Source organism: Rhinolophus hipposideros (genome assembly GCF_964194185.1).
Source record: "Rhinolophus hipposideros genome assembly, chromosome: 16".
Classification (NCBI taxonomy): domain Eukaryota; kingdom Metazoa; phylum Chordata; class Mammalia; order Chiroptera; family Rhinolophidae; genus Rhinolophus; species Rhinolophus hipposideros.
Genome location: NC_138062.1, coordinates 45,844,352 through 45,860,942, shown reverse-complemented (window position 1 = coordinate 45,860,942; position 16,591 = coordinate 45,844,352). Strand labels below are relative to the sequence as shown.

At 37.5% G+C, this 16,591-nt stretch overlaps 1 protein-coding gene across 5 annotated transcripts in view; it reads right to left on the bottom strand.

The window, feature by feature from the left end:
- Positions 1–16,591, bottom strand: part of KLHL2 (kelch like family member 2) — a 94,285-nt gene that overhangs the window by 44,469 nt on the left and 33,225 nt on the right. For all 5 annotated transcript variants that reach the window (XM_081075786.1, XM_081075784.1, XM_081075787.1 and 2 more), the window contains one exon: positions 8,971–9,092. In XM_081075786.1, the coding sequence (XP_080931912.1) occupies positions 8,971–9,092 (122 nt within the window). The remainder of the gene's footprint in view (positions 1–8,970; positions 9,093–16,591) is intronic.

Genomic DNA, 16,591 nt, shown 5'->3' with positions numbered 1-16,591 from the left:
AAAATGACTCAACTGTGTGGACACCTTCGAGATTATATATTTTAATAATATAAAACCACAACAAGTAACTTAATTACTAATGCTTCTGGAGTACCTAGCTTTTCTCCAAACAAGAACTTAAAAAAATTATTTCAAGTTTAATGTCCATCTAGCTTTATAAGATGTTCTTTTAATAAAGCTGCTACATTTTCTTTAACTGAGCTCAGTGGCTTCTTCCATACTAAATTTTAAATAAACTCTTCATGTGTTCTGTACTCTTAACCTATATAGAGTAAAAGACCATTTAACTGGCATGATTAGAGAATGAATGCTCTCACTGGTCAAATATTTTGATTAAAATTATGAAGATTACCAACTTCAGACTTAAAATATAATTAACATCAAAACTCAATAATAAAGAACTCAAAGTTTTATAGAAATTATTCATGTAAAAGAAATTGATCACTTTGTGCCTCTGGAGAATAATAAACTTAAATTATCACTATCCTGATAAAGTGATAAAATACTAGGTTAACAGATTTCTGGGTATTAGAATGTCAGATAAATTCACTTCAATGATAGGCTTCTCCGTTGCTGAGCCATAAACAACTACTAATCCTGAAGGTTTGACTCAAGGCATTTTCATGTATTTTTTTGAGTTTTACCCAGTGTTTTCCAAGCACGTAATCTGCTAAACCCTTTTACTCACAAAGGATTTACTCTCTATCTTATGGGAGTAATAGAACATGAATGGACAAACAATAAGCCTTCCATAGACTCTGATGGGAGAAATACCACGTTTCCTTCAGCCACCATACGTCAGACTAATGGAAAAGGCTGTTATAAATCAAAGATAGAAAACAGTACTGAAATCACCAGAGGGCTGTCTCCACACTAACCCAAAAACACAAGAATTGCTGGGTGGAGAAAATCAATAGCAAATTAAGTTTCTTTTTTTTTTGGGGGGGGGTGTCACAAATACATATCCTGCTTCAAAACATAGAGTGAGGGAAAGGTTACATGAGCCATTTTTTACCCAGTGATCCCAAACAATTTCAAAGAGTTCTTCTTCCTCGTAGCCTCAAGTCTTTTTTTCATTGCTGCCCCATAACTTATTTCTGCTCAACATTCATAGAGAACTTCAATATTTTCACAAGCTGTAACTGGTATATTTTATAGCATTTCTATAAGGTTTCAAGGCATAATCAGCTTCATTTAATAGCTGAAAAATTGAAAGGTTAATGTCTTAATTAAGGCCATTCTTGAAGTCAATGGTAAATTCAAGATTTGAGCTCTGATTTCTAATATGATGATGGCCAGAGTCCAGTAACCCATGACATTTTCTAGCACAGAGCCAATCTAAGGGCCCCTTATTATTTCCTGAGCTGTTCAACAGTAATTTAAGTATGCAGCATTGTTATACATGTAACTTAAATGATTGTATCCTAAAAACCCACTAAAAGCATTTACAAAACTGTTCTATTGAGATGTTTTGTTCACCTTGAAGATGAGCCTTCTACTGAACAACTTTAGTAGTCGGACAACTTCTAAATGTGTGACCAAGAATGGAAAATGGCATTCAATCAAGATTAGTTAACTAAAGGGCAGATCTGGAACGTGACTCTAACAAGCTTAAAACATAGGCAAGTGTATAGTTATCGTCTCTGTCAGAAGAAACTATTTTTAACCTAAGGTGCAAAATGGTCCACATTATTCAATTTCCATATAGAAAAAGATGAGAATTCAAAATACTCAGGCCCCCACCCTCTAGTTGAATGCTAGCCTCAGTGAGCCATTGTGGCTGGCAAAGTTAGTCAATCCTCCAGTGCTTGAGGGCAGAAAAAGACAACTACCAGATTATAAAATGTTCAGAAATGGGTTTATGTGAAGAGCAATTATTTGTCAGTTTTTCCGGTATCACACAAGGTGGAGAGACATTGAAACTGACAGCGCTAGGTCAGTGATCAATGTTCTGGTCAACAGAAATGTTAGGTTTGGTAGTGGGACGATAGCTCATTGGGGCCCTCCCTTATACATTTGAAGTCAGCCCCCTTCTCGGTGACTCCACGCTCACCAAACGATGCCCTGATTACGAATTCTATCGCTTAGGTACCTGGATCCTAGGAACGATGCACACTGGATAACGTACACATATACAGTCACTAGAAACACCTACTACCCTGGAAAGGTAATAGGCTATAAAAGCTCTCAGGACAGAGGCCTGGCCGGGCATGTCTGACATTGCATCGCCAGTGGCTAGAACACTGGACAACATATAAAAGGTGCTCCATTCATGTTTAATGAACTGTTATTGAAAAGTGGAATTCATCAGAATCGATACTGGCAGTGGGAAAATGGGCATGCTCAATAGCTTCGAAGTAGGAAAGAGCAAGCCACATATAAAAGGTGGTCAAATGGTTATTAACCCTTACCTGGTCTATCCTGGTCTAGCCACAGATCTTAAAAGTCTTAAATCTTCAAGTTCAGTCTAATTCAGTCCTAAACTAATCCTGACCAAGACTGCAAAGTGCATTAGGAGCTTAATCAGTGTTTATGGTCTGTCATTAATCTTGTTGCCCGAAATGTGGTGTGCTCCCCAGAGCACCCTTATGCTTACCAAGACACAATGTGAGGCCTACAGGCCCATAAGACTGGGCACAGCCCCAGATCCTGGGTTTGCTGTCCAGTTCCCTAATGGGAACACAGACTCTCCACAACCCCAAACTTACGTGGCTGTAGCCATTACAATCACCTAGCCCTTACCAAATCTCTTTCCAAACAAGCGAGAACACAGGAGCTGTAGGCCTGAGTCATTGTTCACCCAGTGCAACTTTTCCTGGATCTAAGATTCTGCCATCAGCCTAACAGCAGGCACTACCACCACCACCACCACCACCACCATCACCACCACCACCACCACCAATACCACCGTTAACATCAACACCACCATGAGACTTCAGCACCTGCAGCACCTCATTCAAACCTGAATTTGTCACTCATCCTCGAACATTTTACTTTGGACTACATGCTACCCTTAGTTTAAAAACTATTTACTAAGTGCGTGCTCCCCTATATCCGTGCCCCTATTCCTGGTCCCATTCATTTATGACTCAAGCCTCAATTTTAACTAGGCTTTTAGTGGGGTCCCAGCATGTCTCATCTCTACATAAACCCAATGATACATAAACCTATCTAATTAATGACTGATGTTCTACAGACTCTCACAGAAGAAAGAACAGAATGACGCTCTTTTATAGACAAGAATATGAGGCTCAAAAAAGTTCAGGAATGTGGACAAGGTCCCTTGGTATTTAAATAGCAAAGCAAGATTCAAATCCAGTGTAAATCTATACTCAATCTATTATGCTTGATTCCTTGTTCACTGTTTATAGCATCAGGACCAAGTGAGTACTTAGCAGTTACTCCACCAATGTCTGTTCAACGGATAGGACGTCTTCAAAATCATTTTTAAGAGAAATGTCCATCTAACGGGAATCTCATTGCAATGTTTATCTACACAATGCTGCAATACACACAGCAAACGCACCCTTTACAACCTCTGCTTAACCTACTCACCTGACTAACCAACTCGCCCCACGCACTCCCCAAAGTGTACTCTCTAATATGCTTGTATATGTATGTCCGCCCCTCTGGCTGAGTTGCATTTTATCAGCTCATACATGTTGGATTTGCTCCCAACTCTGTTTATGACACTTGCACTTGTTATTGAAATTACATAATTTAAATACATGCAAGCCAACGAAATGTGAGTGTAAAAAGAGAGCTGTTTCTATGAAAGCTAACTTCATTGCTTTAGAATCATGACCAATGTGTTAATGCAAAAAGAAAAATTTTTTTATCAAATTAGACGTGGGAGGAATTTGAAAGAGAAATTGTATAATTCGAAGATGACTTTGCACTGAGATTTCTTTTCACGTGTCTCAGTTCTTACTGCACTTAAAAAATAATGGAAAATGAGAATTGACGCAGCCGTGTGGTGTGGTATGTGCAAGACAGAGCCTGCGGCTCTCCAAGCACCTGACTGTACTTAGTTTTACAACGAAAGACTGACACACAATTGTACAGTTACATGTTTCAGGTTAAAATAGAATATTTAGGATATACAGTACACATTTTCTTTTTCAGTTGTTTCTCCACTTTAATGTCCTTTTTTGTTAAGGGCTCAGTCCTATCAATAGCTTCCTACTGTGGAAGCTCCTCCTTTGTGATGCCTTCCTTCAGGAAGCCCTCGTGGATAAAACACTGTACGACACACTGCTAGCACTTCCTGTCTGAAACAACAAAAACCACCTGCCTTACACCACCAATGAAATGGACACACTATGTTGAATTTTCTACTGTACTGAGATTGTGTCCAACACTCTGATGGGTTCATTACCAATAATTAATTTTAAACGTCTCTTGAAAAACTCTCATTTACATGTTCCTTTTTTAAAAGGATGAGATTTTTCTATTTCAAATAATTTCAATTCATGCCACATATAAGTTTCATGAGCTGTTGAACAGCTGCCCATTCAATGTTACCAGATGCTTATTAAAATCTTCTGAGATGATAAAAGATCTAATTTAGACAGAACCTGTGGATGAACACACATTAATATGGAAATAGGAGCATGTACTTACATTTGGCATTATCTGTTAACATCCTTACCTTTGTTTTTCACACTTACAGCAAGTGAAAAATCTTACCTACTTTTAGCAAACCAAAACAAATACCCAAAAGTTGAAAAGTCAAAAATGTAACAAAACCCCAAATTTAGCAATGAAGTAAACGTTTAAAAATTCAAGATCCTTCAGGACTCTGCAAAAATGTTAATCAATACATCATATGAAGAAGAGTAAATCTTCAATAATTTTTAGATAATGAAAAAAATGTTTTTCAGTTATAAGGGTATTTTTATTTTCAAATTAATAAACTCTCTTTTTAACAATACCAGTTAATGACAACTTAATAGTTGCTGCATGTTGAACTAATTACTTAATCTTCCTGAGCTTCCTCATTTGCAAAATGGAGTAATACCTATCTAATAGGGTGGTGAATATCAAATGAGACACATGTAAAATGCCCAGCATGTGGTTGAAAATAAACCCATGTGAAAACCCTTCATATACCAAGAGTGCCAAAAAAATGTATACAAGTGGACACTTTGCTCAGTGTTGCTCAAGCAGTAGTTTGCCGTAATCAGAAGTGTCTGGACACTTTGAGTACCTCTTGTAACTGCAGAAGTCAAACGTGACTTGTATTCATCTTTTGTTATTGGTATTCATTGAGTATTACAATTTTAATACAGTTTTTTTCCTTTCTTTAAATGTGTATACATTTTTTGGCACCCCCAGTATGTATGTATGTACGTATGAATGTGTGTGTAGAAAGAGACATATATATACATAGATATATCTCCAAATATTCTTAATAGTGAAGGGTTGGGGGGAGACAAAGTACATGAAATCTCTGAAAATGCATGCAAAATTATGTGCATAAATGCTTATGTGCACTTTACTTGGGTTTTTCATCAGATTCTCAAAGGAGTCCATGACCCCAAAAAGTTTAAAAGCCTACTTTGTAGTAGGCTTTGGCTTTATTTTCTCTATTTTCAAATTTATAAAGTTTACAAAATTTGATTGGAAACTCAACACAAGCTAATTTTAAATTACTTACAACAACAAAAAGTTCAATTAAAAGATATGTATTCTCCTTTCGTTTCTCTTTCAAAAAATGAACAATTTCATTTGGCTGAAATTATTCCCCAACTTTGCCATAAATAAAATACCTAAACTCAAAACCAAAGTTTAAAAACCTAAACAAAAATACAACCACACACACACACATCAGGGGAACCCTTAACAGCCAAGAATTAAAGCCCTATTACTTGTATAATGAAGTAATAATTGTTCCTTCTTCAGAGTTAATTTTTCAAATTATTGTCTCATTCTAACTCAAAATTAACAACTTTCACTTCAACTATTACAAATACACACACACACACACACACACACACACACACACAGTGCCAAAAAATGTACATACATTTTAAGAAAGGAAAAAACTGTATTAGAATTGTAATAAGTCAACATATACCGATAACAAAAGATGAATACAAATCATGTTTGACTTCTGTGATTACAAAAGCTGCTCAAAGTGGTTACCATCAGTGTAATTTTAATACAGTTTTTTCCTTTCTTAAAATGTGTATCCTTTTTTTGGCACCGTGTGTGTGTGTGTGTGTGTGTGTGTGTGTGTGTGTGTGTGTACTCATGTATTTAATCTGTGTAATCGATACTGTACGCTATCACAGAAGGGACCCTACACTAGGAATCAGGGAAACCAGGCTTATGGTCCTGTTCTGTCACTGACTGACGCAGATGGGCCTCAGCAGTCTATAGCACTATGATTCTACATAAAAACATGCAATCCCACAATCAAAGACTGATGAAAGTACCGGTTATGCTTAAATTGTACTTTATTACTAAAAACAGAAACTTACAAAAAGGGAGGTCACCTGACAAGAGATTTGATTCTAGGTCTAATGAGAAAACATACCTAAAATAATACACCTTTGAATTATAGACAGTTCTGTCCCCAGTTGGCACTCTCAAGGCAGGCATACTCAAAGCAGGGCTTCTAGTTGGGGCCATTTCAAAACTTGAGCTTAACATTAATAAGAACAGCAGATACTTCCACCATACAGTCTTTTCCTTAAGGTGAATAGCACTTACAAAATACAAATAGACAAAAATTCACTAACCAGAAAAAAAAAGCCATTTGGTATATCTTTGATAGGTAGACCCTTATTTTGCATCTTATTAAAAAATACTTGTTATGGAAAAGGCAGTTTATTTTCATTAATTTTATTTCCAGACTGTCTTTTCCAAAACAAGCATTTTCCGATGGAATATAAAATAAGGCTTTCCGTACCAAGATATCCCTGTGCTGAAGAAACATCCCTCTCCCCCACCCAAAAAAACAACTATACAAATATTAAGCATTGAAGTCTGCCAAATACAACTCATTGAATGTATTCCTGTAAGAGCAGCACCCTATACACGAAAGGCAAATTAGCATGACAAGAGGCTTTGTGAAAGGCTGTGATGATTAGTATTTCAGGACTAGAACGTGACAGTTATTAAAAGAAACATGAGAGGCAGGCAGTCTCCCAGTTCCTCGGGCCTGTGTCCCCAGCACAAGAACCACTACACACAGCATTCACGGCAGAACTCACAAGAGCTAGTCTCTCAGGCCTAAGGCATCTTTTGCAATTTTCCCCCATGTGGTGCACTGTGGGAATCAAAGAAACCAATCAGTAACTCCTTTGTTGAAGGTCAGACAGAGGGCACAAGGAGGCCTATGCACTCAAATGAATAAAAAGAAGGAGCAAAAAGAAACCCAGGATAAGATCTGGTTGAAAACAATGGCCCAGATCCAACAAATAGCATAACTGTACAGAAAACACCAGAAGGAGGTGACATGTTGGTACTGTTATGACATGACATGTGCGGAACACTTTTCTCCATGTTTTAAAAACAAAACAAAAAATGTTCACCTAGCATCTGATTCACACCTATATAGTCGACTTCAAAGTCAACCGAGGCTTTTCAAATGCCTTACCTCACGAACAGGACTTCCAAGCAAAGGCTAATGAGATCCCTTGCAGGAAAGATCCCGCAAGGAGGCCTTAATCAAAGCCAGTATTTCAGATTTAACAAAAGCATGTCTTAAGTTAAAAGTGCAAAGATTTTAGTCTCTGTATTCTAATATTTTATAACATATTTCAAATAATTATGAAGAACAAAAGATTGAACCCACAATTTCCTATTTGTGCAAATAGAATTGAGATTATTTCTTAAGAAGTTAATCCTAATTCTTTTTGTGGTCCTCAAAACAGTTTACCTGTTGGAAAAAGTATATGTGAATGAATGAATGAATGAATGATGAATGAATGAATGAATGAAGACTTTTAGATGGCAATTTGGCATATCTATCAAAAATTAAAACAGGCATGTACCCTTTGATCCAGCAATTACATTTCGAGGAACCTATGCCATTAAATTTTTGGATGCAGAGAAATTCATTCTCTGCAGCATTTTTGCAAAGGTGAAAAATCATATATGCCGATTAACATAATGGATAACACACAGAAGAATGAGCTGGACACACATGTACTTACATGTAAAGAACTCCAAGATACTTTGTTCAGTGAAAAAAGCAAGTAGCAGAACAACAGGTACAGTAAAAATATATTCATGTCAAGAAGTGTGGTGTGTGTGTGTGCGTGCGTGTGTGTGTGTGTGTGTGCGTGCGTGTGTGTGTGTGTGTGTGTGTGTGTGTTAACTGCATAGAAAAGGGTCTAAAAGGATTGACACCAAACAGTGGTTACGCTCTGGAGAGTGGATCAATGTGTGTGGCCTGGCATGGGCATGAAGGGAAGAGCAATTTTAAAGAGGGACTTTCACTTTCTTTCACTCCATATACATCTGTACTATTTATATACATCACACATATAAAACATTTGTTCTCTACAGAAAGTATGAAAGATGCAATGTTAAATTTCAGCTAATCTCTAGAAACACTGAAAGAGGATGCTGAAATATAAAAGAAGTAAATGCTCTTGGCAGTCAAAAACATCCTTTGTAGCTTTCCACCTTCTAGGGAATACAGACAAATGTGGGCAGCATCAATCAGTAGTTATAAATGAATACGACAGTGTTTTCATAAAAGAAAAAACAAAAACAAAAAAAACAAGCATCATTCAGAAACTAAAGGAGTTGTATCTTAGAACTTTAAGAATATAAAAGACACTGAAATCAGAAACATTATTAACAAGATATCATCATTCCAAATATCTCTTAGAAATACAGTTTCAACAACAAATCCTGGTACTCTGGTACACAATGTGCACTGGGTAGGCATGCTCTTTTGATTTAAAAACCTGGCATGTGTAAAGCGCTAAGGGGTATGGTGTTGACTCTCACCTGTACATTTTCTTCCGTAACCTGGATCTCGGCAGTGTAAACATAATCAATTAGCATCCTCAGGGTCCAGCCATCTACCTCTTTTATTCGAATTCTCTTTGCTCGGCTCTCACTCATCTCACCTGAAACACAAAGGAGTAAGGATGAAGCAACAGCAAGCCGCTGCTGTACAAATACCAGTGCAAGCAGATTGTTCCATTTCCTTGGACACTCCCTGGATTCAGCAGGCAACACAGTCAGCCTCTTTTTGCAGGCCTAGCACATTCCGCTACCACCCCTACAAGCTTACCTGAGCAAACCATAAAATGTACTTCTGTGACCACCTGTACCTGCAAATCACGGCACAACAATGCACATGCCACGTATCCAACTGCATGAATAGTGATACTTGTGGCATTACAGCTTCAGCGCCCGATGCTGTCCGTGCTTTTGTTTTGGTCCGTGCTTTTGAGCAGTTTGTTTTCTTTTTGGATTACTACTCATGACTAGAAGAGTCGCAGTGTCACCGCCGTTGGCTAACAGCAATGAGCACTGGCTGGAAAAGGCCCGTTGGGTTCGCAGCAACCATTCAACAAGTACAACCAATGCCTGCCATGGACGCGCGCGGCCTGCGCTGAGCCCAGAGGCTCTGCACAACTCTGCACTGGGCACAGAGTCCCTGCACAACGCTCATGCAGGAAACACTCAGAACACAAGTTCTGTAAGATGCTGAGGGAATGCAAGAGAAAAGAGGGATTAGAGAAGGGTTAGTCAATTGTAAAGGTTTGTTATAGCGATCTTCTAGACCAAGTCCATTTCTGTTTGTCATTTGCGGTAACTTTATCTTCAAGTAATTTCCAAGCCAACATTCAGTACTAAAGCAAGTACCTTCTACATCACTGCCTGCTAAGAAGTGGTTCCAGACCTTCCTCCCAATACCAATGAACTAATTAAGCATTCAGGGATTATAAATAAAATCCTCTCTTACGGAAAGAAACAAGGAAGCAGGACAGGTTGAAGGGATGGCCCCTAAACCAAAGGGACTTACGGAGAGTAAGCAGCAAGTTTATGTGCGGACAACAAAATGACCCGAGAAGACATAAGTAATCGAATGGTGGAGAAAATTTCAATTAAAAACAAGGGCAGTCTAAAAACAAGATTGAGTGCTATGGGACACCTTAACAAAAAGATTTGTTTCTAGATTTCATCAGGTTTTAAAGATAAAAGAAGAAGCATGAAAAACGATGCCTCCATCCCTCACCTTCACCTTAAGCAGGCATCTCCTGTTAGAAAAGAAACACGATGGCCTCAAGATTTCTTCAAAGTTCATTAATTTTTCAGATACAGTGCACTGCTTGCGATGGTAAACTATTAGAAAAGCCTATGGGAATCCATAATTACACAAAATTCCTTTGCAAACACAAAGCCTGGAAGGAAAAAAATAGTAATAGTGATATACATTTAACAGTGGGCTTCCCTGGAGATTATCTCCGACAAGATCTCAGAAAGAAGCTGTTCTCCTAAGAGCTAAAATATCTTAAAAACTACCCTGCTACTTCCCAAGGGAAAAATATCTATCAGTATCACAAGGGAAAAGAGATAGTTAATGAGACAAAGGTACATGTGCCTATAGAGCAGGAAGACAGGACTGAGTTATGTGTCTGCTGTTACGGAACATATTTCTTTTCCGCCTTAAAAAAAGGGAGGGAAAAGAGCATTGAGGAACATGGAAAAATTGTTCTTCATCTGCATACAAGGCACCTTCTGCTATCCTACTCTCTTTGGATCTTGTAGCTAGACGAGATTTGTATCACCTTGGATGCTCTTCTGTACCAAAAGTAAAGACACTTAGGTGATTCCCACATGGACATCTGACATTAGTCACATCTAATCCATGCACAGAAGCCCTGCAGTTACAGGGGGCCACACAAACACAAAGCCATGTATCGAGTTCTCAAGGAGACTCTCCCCTCAGGATTTAGGCAAGGCTTAGCTTAAACGAAAGTCAAAAGTTGGACTTTAATTTATATATGTAACTGAAAAACAGTCCTCTGCCAGCAGCTTTTAATGTTATAGTTTTTAAAGTATTGCTGTAAGAAGTACTTTGCTAATTCATACATTCCTTATGTCATTTTTAATATAAATTGTTTCTCTTCCCCAGAGAATTGTATCTACCTACTTTCACCAAATTCAACTCCAATCATATACTGTTTCAGAAACATTTTCATCTATATTTTTCATATTATTTTACAAAAGCAGTAATAAAAACAAACAGCTTGCCACAGATTGCACTAATAGTTTAAAAATTCCAGTAACTACTAAAAACCAAAACACTAAAGAAAGCTGTAAAGGCTGTTTCGATCTAATTCTAGTTGTTACATATGACCTTAGTTACTGCCCTTTGCTGTAGTTCGTAGAGGAAGTCTTCACACAGTATGGTTTTGTGAGATTTATTTTTGATAATGCATTTTAAAAAGGTATCCAAAGACACTGCAGAGAGTTCATCTTGTATGGTTTTTAACTTCCCACAGTCCCTCTCTCGGATTAGTGTTCTGTGTCTGTGTTTTTTGATCATGTAGAACTCGGAAGCTCTACTAGGATACCCACCCACTCACCAAAACCCTGCGAGTCGTCCCTGACTCTCCTTCTTCCTTAGACACCCATCCCACCATTCACCCAAACCTGCAGAATTAACCACAGATACATCCTCACATCAATCCCCCCACGTCATCCCCTCAATCCCTTCTGCCACTGTGCCATGGCGGCTCCCATCACCTCTTGCCAACACCACCACAGCAACGTCCCAATTCTTTCCTTACTTCCAGTGCAGACTCCACAGGTCTGACTACGGCCCTCAGAAGCCTTCCGCTGCTCCCCGTCCAGGCACACGAGCCCCTTCCACAGCTGCCCCTGCTTTGCTATCTAACCTCCTCAGTCTCTCCCACTTCTAGTCTCAAAATATATCAAGAAGGAACTGAGCATAGTTTCCCACACACACTGAGCAATTTCCTACCTTGTTGCATCTGTTGAGCTTTGCCCTCTTTGTCTCCCCATACCCTCATTCCCCAGGCTAATCCTCACACTTTCTTCAAGATTCAGCTGGAATCTCTCCAGGTAGCCTTACCTGTTGGTGACCCAAGGCTGGGTTAGGCTCGCACCCTGGGTATACCTGCCTACCTTCTGCAGATCCACTCTGTTTTAATAATAGCTAGTTCTCCTCACTTGGATTCTTCAGGGGGATGACGTCTTTCTTATGTCTTTTCCCCACAATGCCTGATGTATGGTAAATACCCAATAAATATTGGTTGGATGAATGAATGACTAGAAGAACGAAAAGTAAGCAGGTGCTAATTTAAGATGTAGCATGTTTACTTCACATAACTAATAACTCTTAAGTTAGTCTGGAACATGGGTATTTGAGCTATGAAAGATTTCAGTCAACATTTATTGAACATCCACTATGCCCTCCAGGCCAAGCTAAGCACTTTCACTAGTGAACACTGAACCATCTTGACTTTTTTTTTAGAAAAGAAATGAAGTCCTCCAAATTGTAAAACGCTAAGGACATATGTATGAATAAAAACGTTTCCATCCCAAGGACCTTTGATCAGGACTTGAAGCCCAACACAAATGGCTCACTTTATCCATTCTGAAGTTCTAAAAAGTAAATAAGTTAAAGAGGGCAAACCCTAAGATCCATTTCAATTTTAAAAATCCTATGATTCCAATTTCAGTTATTGTTTAGCACATAAAAATATTTGGAAAAACACATAAAACTATAATACAGAAGCTTTTAGTATGCTGAAACCCTAAGAAGTAATAACAAATTTAGTTACATTTACTAAATAAAATGTACTCAAGTTCCACTGTCATCTAATCATTATTGCCCTTTGTTCCCTATTGGTCTGGGTTACAAAGAAGCTACTACTGACGTACAGGTATTTTCACTCTGGCAAGCTGACCCGTATGCCCCTGCCAGACATTCTCTATGGTGGTCATAGTACCTAACTCTCCAATTCTACAACTAATCAAAAGCAAACATGGGAATTGCATTCCTCTGCTAGTTTTTGGTCTAGTTTAAGAAACTTCTGGAAAAATCTCCTAACTTCTAAAACAGAGAAAAAAAGAAAGAGACAATCCTCCTCCTTCCTTGAGAGGTTAGGTCCACTCTGGCAGGCCTCCTGCATTTAGGAACAGAAGCAATCTTAGGATAAAATTTTTATTGAGCACCGAGGGTGGAAAGACAGAAGGAACTAGATTCCTGATGAAATTCGCAAGCTGCAGGTGCGATCATGACTACTTTCCAATTATGAGAGAATGCAATTCCTTACTATTTACATCAGTTTAAGTGGAGTTTTCTGGTAGGTGCAGACTAAAACATTCTAACTTACACTCTTTATACGCAATACCCTATTTCATTTCCTCCACAGCAGTCAGTGATATCAGAAATTATCCTTTCTTTACCTTTTCACTCTAACCTTCCTCCTCTCCCCAATGAGAATCATGAATACAGGGACTTATCTGTCTTATTCATCTCTGTGGTTCCAATGCCTAGCACACAGGAGAGGCTCAAAAAATATTCCTTGATGAATGAAATCATGAATCTTAACACAAATAGAACCAGGCACACAACTGAAAAAAACTCATCACTTCTTAATCATTTAAATGATAATCTCTCTTTTCCTATTCTAATTTACTTCACCGAACAATGTTCAGTGTGACAAAAGAAATCATGAAAAAAAAGCACACACACAAAAAGAGTAAAAATTAAAATTCAATATTTCCCACTAGACTTCAGAGTAAAAATTAAAATTCAATATTTCCCACTAGACTTCCCACTAGATATTTTAGCCTGTGGCACCAAATAAGCTTCAAATGTATTTGTAAGAGATACACCTTTTTAAATGCCACATTTGTAACAAACAAGTAATTAAAAAAACACCAGAATTTGATATATTCTTTCTCAAGTAATAGTTAACTTGGTCTTGTTCTAAACTGGCCCATACTTCACCAAGTAAAAACCTGTGAGTGTATCACAGAATTACTTTTCATCTCCCTTCTCTACCCAAATACTTGGAACTATGATGAGAAGCAGAATTCTTTTTTAGGTGATATAATTTGAAGAAAAAAATTCATCTATGGTTTATAGGACATTAAAAACAAAGGCTAAGAAAGAACACCTGCATATTCCCCATTTCCTAAGAGGTGAGTCATGGGAAAACAAAAGAAGAGTAGGGTAACGCCCTGTGCCACTGCAAACACGTTTGCTTACCATTGATCAAGAAAATATAAATATGCACGGAGTATGATGGAATGGAAACATAAAAAGTCTATTTGTTGGCCTCTCTCTATTTTTTATAACTTTTTTTATTAGTTTCAGGTGCACAAAACAATGTAAAAGTTAGACATTTATCACTTATATCCCTCATACTCTATATATTTTTTATAATAAAACTTTTATAGGGCTTCAAGACGAAGAAAAGAGATAGACAATGGACTCATAGTCTAGCAAATCTTAAATGAATATAGTATGTACACTAAACCACCTAGGCCAAATCTCCATTTCTTCTTTACCTCATCTCTGCCAAACTGGTAACTATGCAGTGGATTCAGAAGAAGAAAACATACAAGGATTGCCAGACAGGTAAACAGCATCTGAGGAACCATAAAAGTCTAGTTCTAATCTAGTAAGTACATGAAGAGATGCTCAACATCATTCGTCATTAGGGAAGTGCAAATTAAAACTACAAGAGATGCCATTTCACACCCATTTATAGTAGAATTACTAGTTTAAAAAAAAGACAGTGAGTAACAAGTGTTGTCAAGGAAGTTGGAGAAATGGGAACCTTTGTGCACTATTAGTGGGAAAATAAATTGGCACATCCACTATGGACAACAGCATAGCAGTTTTTTTTAAAGTTAAATGTAAATTTACCATGTGACCCAGCAAGTCCACTCCTATATGTCTATCTACCCCCATGAGAAATGAAGATAATTGTCCACACAAAGAATTACACATGAATGTTCATAACAGCATCATTCACAACAGTCAAAACCTGGAAACAACCCAAGTGTCCATCAGCTGGTGAATGGACTAATCAAAATGTGGCATATTCATACAATGGAATCTAGTTAGCAATAAAAAGGAACATGAAAACATTATGTACATGAAAACATTATGTAGGAATAAAAATGTTCTAAAATTGATTTATGGTAATGGCAGAACCATTCAGCAAATTTACTGAAAATCATTGAACTCTACACTTAAAATGGGTAAATTTTATGTAAACTGTGTCTCAATAAAGTTGTAAAAAAAACACATTGGAAGTACTTAATTCACATTTTATATGTGCCAGAAATTAACGTAGTATCCCTTCTTTCCATCTACCTTAGCACCTAACAATCTAAAATCTGACCAAGCATTCTCAGGCAGAAGTAGACTCAACTGCAAAAAGTACCCACCTGCCAGTTAACCGAGCCACACTAGGAATACTCGTGGACTGAAAATGTCTTCAGGGCCTCACTCCCATTAGGCAAAGCTCACCTATTCATAAATTACAAGTCAGCTAAAACATGAAGAGTTGAGAGCCACTGAACAAAAATATAAAGAGGAAGACTCAAATGTAATTTAGGTTATAAAGGAAACAGAGAAGAAAGATAAAGACATAACAAGATCTGCCACCTCTAATATCTGTATCTCGGATGTCTAAGGCTCAGAAAGTCTGAAGGCTCGAAGTGTTGCCTTTTGAGGGAAAAGGAAACTAACCCTGACCTTGTAGTTTTAAGTGAATCACTTTATTTCTGTAACTATGGAAACTTAAAAAATCAAAAAAAAAAAATCTAGTCTAAAACTTTTGCAATCTTCTATTCTTACAGAATATAAAGATACTTAGGGATTGAGAGTGAAAAATAATAATGATAATCATAATTATTGCCAACACTATTTGAGCATTTTCTACGTGCCAAGTGCTAAAGAGTCACATACATGATTTCATTTACCCTTTATAAAAGTCCCAGGAAGTGAGTAATATTATCATCCCCATTTACCAGATGGGGAAACTGAAGCACAGATTGACAGTGATGGAGTGAAGCACAGACTGAACTCATCTTCATCTGTGTAAACCCTTTACATCCATTAGGTTTCAGGAAATGTCAGATTCCCTTCTCTCGAAGCTGCCCATCGCAGTCCTCACCACCTGTATCACTATTTTGGGTACACAGATCTTCCATGCACTATTATGTATTTAAAGTGTACATCTCATCTCCCCAATGACACAATAAGCTACTAGAGTGAGAAGTACGCTTACATTGGTTTGTATTCCTTGAGTACCTAGCAAAATGTTAAGCACAGGAAATACTTAATAGTTCCTAAAGTATAAATAGCTTTATATCTGTGCCTTTATTGTATAACTACATTTGTATTTGTAAGTATTCTGTTTGTCCTACCAAACTCTAAGCTCATTGTTGGAACAGATAACTTCATTTCTTTGTAGAATATTATGTTTTGTTTTCTTTTTTGTAAACAATGAGGTTAAACACTTTAAGTGTGGCAGGCATATATACATTCCCTTTTTTCCTGAAGTACTAAAATCATTCTATATATATTTTTACAGTTGCCTAAGTATCCACCCTATTTTACATC